The sequence below is a fragment of the Anthonomus grandis genome, chromosome 5 (assembly GCF_022605725.1).
Source record: "Anthonomus grandis grandis chromosome 5, icAntGran1.3, whole genome shotgun sequence".
In the NCBI taxonomy this organism is placed as follows: domain Eukaryota; kingdom Metazoa; phylum Arthropoda; class Insecta; order Coleoptera; family Curculionidae; genus Anthonomus; species Anthonomus grandis.
The window spans coordinates 24,555,646-24,565,432 of NC_065550.1; the positions used below are offsets into that span (position 1 = coordinate 24,555,646).

At 30.7% G+C, this 9,787-nt stretch overlaps 1 protein-coding gene across 2 annotated transcripts in view; it reads left to right on the forward strand.

The window, feature by feature from the left end:
* The window catches only part of LOC126736682 (metabotropic glutamate receptor 5-like), a 33,996-nt gene extending 24,417 nt beyond the window's left edge, over positions 1–9,579 (forward strand). The window contains exons 6-13 of one of the 2 annotated variants that reach the window (XM_050441173.1): positions 3,942–4,309; positions 6,272–6,456; positions 6,518–6,775; positions 6,835–6,970; positions 7,022–7,456; positions 8,374–8,639; positions 8,692–8,907; positions 9,291–9,579. In XM_050441173.1, the coding sequence (XP_050297130.1) occupies positions 3,942–4,309; positions 6,272–6,456; positions 6,518–6,775; positions 6,835–6,970; positions 7,022–7,456; positions 8,374–8,639; positions 8,692–8,907; positions 9,291–9,533 (2,107 nt within the window). In that variant the 3' untranslated portion in view covers positions 9,534–9,579. The remainder of the gene's footprint in view (positions 1–3,941; positions 4,310–6,271; positions 6,457–6,517; positions 6,776–6,834; positions 6,971–7,021; positions 7,457–8,373; positions 8,640–8,691; positions 8,908–9,290) is intronic. The other variant, XM_050441175.1, reaches the window with a different exon arrangement.
* The last annotated feature ends 208 nt before the right edge of the window (positions 9,580–9,787 follow it).

Sequence of the window (9,787 nt, forward strand, 5' to 3'; positions counted from 1 at the left end):
GCCGATAAACTTGCAAGTAAGAGCTTCCTTAACTATCTCGTCCGGCCGCTTAATTAGCTGCCAAACACTATTAAATCATATTAATATACAATGCTCGACGTTCCCGCGAGAATTTCCTGCAACAGGAACACATCACAGATGATCCTGCGGTAATTTAAGCGGGATATTCCAGGACGGACTTATCGCCTGAATACTGTTTAAACCAGTCTTTTACGTAACAGATAAATCCTCGAAACGGGAACTGTGTGGAAGCAACTAATTAATTGTGGGCTTTATGGCTCTAATTAGTAACATTTTTAATTACGCACGGAAAAGTCATCTTGCTAAAGGCTCGAGACGACAAGGCAAAGGGTTGGTGTAAGGATAATAATGAAGAAATATATCGTTGTCATAAATTTGTATTTTTTTACGGTTTTAAAAAGTCAGTAAGTTTGTGGGCAAAATGCCCTCATTAATGGTATCAAGAAAAAAATATAATTTTTGAAACTGTTTTTGTGTTTTAAAGTTTACAAAGACCGTTGAAGTGATAATGAATCTACTGATTAGAGAATGATCTTTGGCATTGGTCTGTACAGGTTTCAAGCTACTTTGATCCAGAGTTGTTAATGTATTGATTTGGCCAAATTGGATGCAAAAGAAATACAGATTTTCTATAGTATATTTATTAATTCACTGTAGGTGCTATTTTACTCTTTGAAGGATCTACTAAATAAGATTTTTTCAAAAAGGAACATGCAGAAGATCTTGATTAGGTTTTTAAAGAAATTATTGTCAAAAGTAGCATATTTTATAGCTTCACTCAGCTAAAAATTTTAATATACGGTGATTTTGATATATTTAATTGAAAATTTTGAACCAAGAAAAATTACATTTGGTATATTTCTTGCACATACACAGAGTATTTCAATAATGAAATAATAATAATTAAAAATAATAATTAAAATGGTTTTATAAAAATTACAATAGTATGTATGTAGATTAATGAAGTGTTATAAAAACTATAGGAGGTAAGAAAGTAGGTGTGCAGAATTGAAGTTTATATTTTTATCCTGTAGAGAAAAAGCTAGTTTTGTATACCTTCCTTTTTGCAAAAAAATTAAAAATACATTTATTATTTTCTAAAATTTACTTGAAATCAACTTTAAAAGCGATATTAAGGGAGTTAAAAATGTAAGATTTATAGTCATGCTTATTTTTTTTTGAATTCGCTTAAATAAATTAATCTTACGGAAGAATAAAATAATTACTTTAAAACAAAGGAAATCGTTTTTTGAGAGTGCGCTTGTTTCTGTATTCCTTTTTATACTATTTTGGATATTTAATGACTTAAGGGTCAAGTTTATTCACAATATTTAAGAACCTTTTTTGAATTTTAATATATTTAGTTTGTTTGAAGATTTTACTAAAATTTTGGTGAGATTTAATAACATTTCGATTAATTTAATACTTAAACTATTTTTTATTCATTTAATATTTTTAAAATGTAGAGTTTTTTCAATAACTCACTAAATAATAATAAAAAAAATTGTTTAAAATACGTTAGCTATGGCCAAAAAATGTTCTATCATTTTTATTTATTTTAACTAAAAAAAATCAATCTTGTCACGCAAACACTAACTTCAAAGCCAATAAGACTTTGAAGTTAGCTATAACTATTTGAATTTAAATAATTAAAACCCCATTTAATTATATTTTAAAGTAAATAACAGATGTAAAAACAAATAAATGGCTAAATAATTAATGAATGCTCGAAAATATTGAAGCATAAAAATCAGTCTTTCAGTGAGTGAATCAGCTCTAATTATATTAATTTTTAACCGCTAAAAAGTCATTTAAAATTCAGTGAAAAACGCACATATAATTCATTAATGTTAACATATTATACCTTATTTATTCAAACTTTACTGTACACACACACTTTACATACACGACATATGTTTTAATTAGCTACTTCATTTTCATTATATTTTTGGTTTTGTGCTTTAAAGATTTATACAAATAACGACCGTTTTTCATTAAAATACAATTTTGTATGTTTCTTTTAACATTTAAAAAATTATATTGTACTGTATTAAAAATTCTATAATCGCAAATTTTGCCTAAAATATAATTGGCCAAAAATTAAATTAATAATAAAATAAGATAATTATTTTACAGCAAGTCCTACTATAATTTATTTTTAGTAGGATTTGCAATAAAATCCTCAACTTATTTATAATGTTAAAATTTAATTATATTCAAAGTACTTAGGGCGTTTGAACTGAATAACTTTCTTATATTACTTTGCTTTTAATATAAATGGTATATGGTACAGTATAGGTATATAAGTTTAAGGGAATTATTGTGAATTGTGTTTTTTTTAATTACTTTAGTTTTTGTAGATACACGGATTTGTAATCGAGGTGGACATTTTTGTTTTTCGTGAGTTTTTATTTGTTTGTTGCAACACTTTTTTTCTTAAATATATTTGATATTGTTATATCTAATGTGATAAGATACTTCCTCCATATTATAGTAAGCCTTACTCAAAGGCTTTTTCGTGAGTAAGTAAAAAGTACTATGCTTATGGAGGACAGAAGAATCGCAAAAGTCAAACAATGAAAAATGAAAAACAATGCACACAAGTTAAAGAGAACTGGATAACTGCAGAATACCAAAGAGCGAAACGCATACATGATTCTGTAAATTTGAATAGAAAACTTAAACCAATAGCTGGCACCACAAAAAAAGCGCCAATACCTTCCTTAAACCACAATGTGAAATTGATCTTTTACCCGGTAGATCTATGCAGCACATAGAAAAGCTATGCAACAATTACTATTTGAAGATCAAAGAGGAGCCAGATCTGTCAATTAAGAAGATTGATCGGACTTGGAAATTCTTGAGTCTAAAGTTCGCCAAGCTCTGAAAGCAATGAAAAACCGAAAAAGTCTGGGTCATGACAACGTGCATACAGAAGTTCTTAAAATATTTGACCCAAAACATCTCTCATTTCTCATGTCATTCAATCGAATATACTATTCGGGTAACACTCCAACCCACTGGTTAAAATCAACTCCAAGCCCAACCTGTAGCAATTCCAAAAAGCCAACTTTCAAAGATTGTAGTGACTACAGACTTATAAGGTCTCATGAGTCATACTCTAAAGGTTTTTCTTCGAATCATACATGGTCGACGACACAATTTGGCCCATTGGTGGGAAAGGGGCTTTATTTTAAATTAAACTACTGATTCAGAAGTGTTCTCAAACCAACCCAACTCAGATCAACGCCAACATATTTTTGAATGCTTTATAGATTATCAGGAACCTTTCGACAACGTGAAACAGAATATGTATCTCCTAAATAGGCTGCTCGAAATAGGAATAGAAGCCAAAGACATCAGAGTTATATAGGAACTATATTTGAACCAAAGCGCAGACATATAAGGTAGCAAAAACCTATCCACCTATATCTTTAATGTATGTAAAGGAGTCCACCAGTGCTGTATATTGTCACCAATGCTTTTTAATATATACGTGGAAAAAATCTTTTAAATGGCCCTGGAAGGAGAGAGTGGAGAAATTAAGATTAACGAAATTCCACGGACAATATAGGATTCGCAGACCATACGGCAATTCTCGCACCAACTTTAGAGGATGAGCTTAGAGCAAATGATGGATAGGAAAGAGGCCACGGGTAAACGTTTTAGTCTTAAAATCAACGCTATCAAGACCAAACTCATGTCTGGGATTAATTCATTTTAGTGTGTTTTGTAGTTGTGGTACACAGTTTAGGTGGTTTAGGTCATATACATTGTAAAAAGCTAAACATGTTAACTGTTTTAAATTGTACTTTTTCGTATAACTTTCTTGAAACCGAGACTCTTATTTTGGTAAATTACCGAAAAATTAATATTCCTCAAATTCCTTATCCAAAAACCCTAAATTTCCTAAATTCCAGTGATGGCTGGGCCGACCGAGACGAGATAACTAACACCTTGGAGGAGCAAGCGTGGGGCGGCATATCAATCCGTATCCACTCGCCTTTAGTCAAGCCTTTCGACGAATATTACTCCTCCTTGAAACCGGAAACAAACACCAGAAATCCTTGGTTTAGAGAGTTCTGGGAGAAGAAGTTTAAATGTAAACTAAAAGGGGAAGATTCCTCACTATCTGCTGAAAGTACAGAATCCTGGGGGGAGTCGGTGTACTCGAGCTCCACGGATTTTTCTTCAGATTATTATTACGACAACTACGTGACTGAGATGGAAGGATTGAGTAATGTTACTGCTGCTGTGACAAATGAGATTATCGGGAATTTTTGTACAGGTGGGTTAGTAATTTGAAGTATTTTTTATTGTAGAAATTTAGAAGTATTTGTTTAATTGGAAGTTCACATTAACTATTGAAAGCAACTTGATTATTACATAAGACTAATTACAATAATTGTTTAAACGTTTTTTTCAACGAGAATATTAATATTATATTTTTATATTAATATTATATATTTTTTGGGAAGTTGTTGGACCAATGAATGTTGGATCAGTATTGGCTTTTTAACAAAACAGCAGCGATTATGCAAGTTTTCGTTATCGTAAAGAAAAATTAAATTATTAATTTATGGGACTCTGTAAGGGTTTTGCATGTAGTTCTATTTCTTTTTATTTCAGACTTTTATCGATTTTACATTTAAATTAAGAGAAAGGTTAATAAAACTAAAAAAAATCAAATTCATAACTTGGGTATGATCAATAAATTTTGAAGAATTCTATGTATATCCTAAGAAAAAGTAATGTTGATGATGGCTATGAACACTCAAAACATCTGATGATAAATGTCAAATAGTCTAGGGTGTCTTTTGAGTAATTTACTCAATAAATTAATAACAATTTTTAATTTTTAAATCAAGACAAATAATCAAAAAACAAAAGAATTATATTTTCTTTAACTCTATGTATATTACAGCGTAAGATATGTTAAATGATTTGCTCCTATATATAGCGTTATAGCATGGATTACACTATGATTTTTTCACTATATAAAAATATTTTTTTTAATGAGAAATCTATAATGTTTATATTATATATAGGGTGTTCCAATTTCGAACCTTAAATAAGCTAATTTTACTAACCTTTCAAACTAATAAAAACTCATTTTATAGCCAAACTTCCATTTCAAAACCAATTTTTTTATCAAACAGGCGGTATTTTTTATTTTCTGCAAATTCAATAACAAATAATAAAGTGTTGCCATAAAAATAAAGACATTTTTATTTACAAGCTCTTTTTTATAACCAAATATAGCAACTATAAAACATACCAATATTTTACAATAAAACATTTTTATCTTTTAAAATATGGTCCATACCAGAGTTTTAAAAATTTACTGGTTGCTATATTTGTTTATGGTGTTGTAAATAAAATATCTTTATTTTGATCTCGACATTTTATGTAGAAGTCAATTTCGTGTAAAAGCCATTTCCATTTTTTAGCAAATAAACTCTATTCTTTAAAATATAGACAATGTCATAGATTTGATTTTAAAAAAATCTAATTAAAATATTACGTATGATTCTACGAATTTTACAGTGGAAATCAATTAAGATTTGATGAAAAAGTATTGATTGCTATATTTTTTATAGCAACCATTGGCCAAATATATAATATCTAGCTAGAACATATATATGTACAGGGTGCATAAAATTAAGTCTATTGTTAACTTTTTTATCCTTGAAAATACAAGTTTGCTCAAAACAAAGGTGCCTCATTTTTTTCGCTTATTAAAATAATAAAATTAGCACACCAGATGTTTAAGTTATTTAAAAAAAATATCCTTATTTAAGCAGAACACGTTATATTATAAATTATTATATTATCTTATATGCACTTTTCATCTCAAGTTAAAACTAACAGATTAATAGTTTTTACTGTCTTTGAAATCCCAAAAACAGGAATTAAACGGATATTGGAATTTGATGGGAAAAGACTAAAAACATCTTTTGGTCACGCATAAGTCGTTTTTGTAAAATTTGAAACATTGATTCTTGGCTAGTAAATTTTGAATATTTTGTTCCATCTTTTATTGAATCTTATGCCACTTAAAAATTTGTACGAAAAATACACCATATTAGCATAACCAATCATTATAATATCTTCTAAAGAAGATTTTACGTAGTTTTCTAAATTACCTTTACAACTGATGGAAAAAAACAGTTAAAAGAAATCCTAGATATATCTTTTATTATTGGCTACTTTGTAACTCTTTAGACCTTAGTTTATGTATTAATTGCAGGTAATGAAACTTTAATAAACAACTACAAGCAAGATCCCAAGCTTAGCTTCGTGGTGAAAGCTATAAAAAGTTTCGCATACGCTTTACACCATATGCTTATGGATATGTGTGGTACTTATGGAGGTGTATGTGAAAATATTCCTTATCGATTTAACGGAACATTACTTAGGGTAAACAACATTCAAGTAGAAAATATCCAGGTTACTCAGAGATTATGTTTTATTTAAGTTTGGATAACTTTTTTAGAATTATTTAATGAACGTTTCGTTTAAATACGATGGAGAACAATTCCGTTATAACGAAAACGGCGATCCCCCGGGCCGTTATGACATCATGAATTTCCAGAGGCTGGAAAACGGTTCGTTTGTTTACGTGGAAGTCGGGAGTTGGAATAATCACAGTTTAACCTGGACCAAAGAGCCGCAGTTTCCAGAAATTCGCTCCAAAAAGAATGTTAGGAATATTAGCGTTTGTGCGGAACAGTGTGCACGAGGTCATTATAAGGTAAATCGGAATGCATAACTTAAATGTATCTGATTGAATTTTTGTTTGTATAAATTTAGAGCGTTCAACAAGGGGGAAAAGATAAAAAATGCTGTTGGGCATGCGTACCTTGTCAAGCGGGGGAAATATTAGATATAAGTGGTGCTAAGTGTAGAAGATGTCCAGATGGATCTGCACCTGATATTAACAAAACAGGTATAAACTGCCTCAATTATTAAAGAAATTTTATTAAATCAACGATTTTAGACTGCCAAAAGCTTCCTATTAAGTTTGTCCAATGGCACGACCACGCAGCAATAGTAGCGATAGTCTTCTCCTCCTTGGGCCTTCTGACGTCATCTGCCGCCCTAATTATTTTTCATAAATACCATGACACCCCAGTTGTAAAATCCTCAACCAAAGAACTATGTTACATAATCTTAGTCGGTATGACTCTCGCACATTTATCCATATTTGCCATGATCGCGGAACCTTCTGGTTATAGCTGTTCAGTTACCAGATTTTTACCCGGAGTGGCTTTTGCTATGGTTTACTCGGCATTGCTGACCAAAACCAATAGGATTGCGAGGATTTTGGCTGGAAATAAGAAGAGGTTTCCCAATAGAAAGATGCTTTTTATGAGTACCACTGCGCAGGTGCTTATAGTTATGTTTTTGATCAGTATTGAAATTATTATCTCAGGTAAGTAGATTCATAAAGTAGATAACGTTTTATGTTATGCAATGAGGAAATGTCATATTTCAGTATTTTTAGAGAGCTATTTGATTGAGAATATGTATATTCTATATTCTCATTCCCATATTCTCAATCAACGGTTATACTCAGGTAATTTTTTTTTACTTTTCTCGAAAATGATAATAAACGATGCGATTTTCAGTGGAATTTCAGAGAGATAAAAATCCTGTTTGTTAATTTCCTTAAATTTCTAAAGATCTTTACCAGTTCTTGTATCATATCTCTAGTAAGATAAAATACTTCCAACGATGAAGTTTACTTTACATCATGATTTTTTTATTAGTGAATCTTATTGCCTATAACGTATAATTGCTGTTTTGCTTATTTATCATTGGAGGTGATGGAATTATTCTCTTTTCATATATCATCAAGTGTTGCTGCAGACAGTTGCCCAAGTCGCAGAGTATCTGTTTCTAGACATTCTGCAGATTATTAAGGTTTTAGTGTAACCTGATATATCATGATAATTTTGATCTTGGATGGAGAAGAGATTATAACATCTTAAATGCTACACGATTAAGACCTCATTTTATTTATCCACTTTTTAAATATAATTTATCAACCTTTCAAGGACTATGCAGGCACGTATCTCATCTTAGTACTTCGTACTTTAGATCTTCCAACTTAAAGTGGCACACAATTGAAATAACATTATTGATTTTGGTTAAATGATCTCAGAATCTTAAGTGTGAGAAAACTAAGAATTATTTCATTTGGTCCTATTTCACACTCTGATTTATTCAACGGACGATTCTGATTAAATGAATTGCAATAATAACTTGGACTGATCATAATAAATTGAAAGCTTACGAAAAGACCATCAACTGGTAGTAAAAATTTAGATTTTGATATATTTATTTCAGGAGCAATGTTATTTATTCAAAAGCCAGACGTTACATACTTCTACTTACCAAACAAAACCCTGCTGGAGTGCGATATATCTCCGGAAGCGATAATAGTCCCGCTTTCATTCGATTTCTTCCTGATTCTCCTCTGCACCGTATATGCCGTAAAAACCAGAAATGTACCGGAAAATTTTAACGAGGCCAAATTTATAGGGTTCGCCATGTACACGACATGCGTAATTTGGATCGCTTTCGTCCCTATTTATTATGGAAGCGCTGCAAAGGTCAGAAAGTCTACTAGTAATACTCGAAAATCCATTTTATTTATTTTTTTAGGCCATTACGATGTGCATGTGTGTAACGCTGAGCGCATTGGTCACTTGGGTGTTCTTATTTGTGCCAAAACTTTATATAATTTTATTTAAGCCAGAGAAAAACAATAGGGTGTTCTTTACCACCACGAAGATAAGGTGCCATATTGGATCTAAGGTTGCTTCGGCTTTTCTGCAGAAAACTTCTACTAACAGTTGGAGAGGGAGCAGTACCACCACGGTAAGAACATATTTAATAATTTTTTATTGGTGAATCCTACCAACTGCTCCAAAATCTAGTTAGTACATAGCAATACTTATGAACACTATACATTTTTTTTAAAATATTGAAATAAATTTTTTTGCTAATTTTTTCACTTATAACTAAAATCAGATTGTTCAGACAATATCCAATTTTTACTAATATCTCTGTTTATTTTATGCCTTGCTTTTATTGTCAATGTTTTATTTTACTTAAAGACGAATGAAAATATGGGAAGAGTGAAAATCTTCTTTTTAAATAGCTCTTACCTGTGGAAAACATACTTTAGAAGACATTACAGTTAAACTGGAAATCCTAGTAGGCACTATCAAATATATAACAAGTATTTCTTTTCCTTGTAGAATTTCAACTCAGAACATGACAGACCCATTAAAGAAGTTGTAAAACGATCACTGTCATGCCAAACAGGGTTGGACCTGCTAGAAATTTTATTAAATCCAAATCGATTAGTAATGGATCTGTCACCCCAAGAGGATTCTATGGCTGTACGCATAGTGGAGAAGGATTGCGGCTGTAGCGACGTCAATTGCCAAATGAAGCATATAACTATCACGTTACCAGACAATCCGAGAAATAACTCTTAGTTTGTAGCTATATTAGTTAATAAACTATTGACCAATATTAATAGAATCATTTGTTGATTATTTTTGAATCCTCTGTAATTGAATTTGATGAAACAAAAGACTTTCGGATAATTTGAACATGAGTAGGTGTTTTTAATTTATGCGTGTGTGGTTCGGTTAAGGCTTTCCTGATCACAGATTGCTAGAAAAAATCGGAAATAAATTAATTATCATTCATCAGTATATGCTAGTTAAGGGATACTAAATAAGGAAGA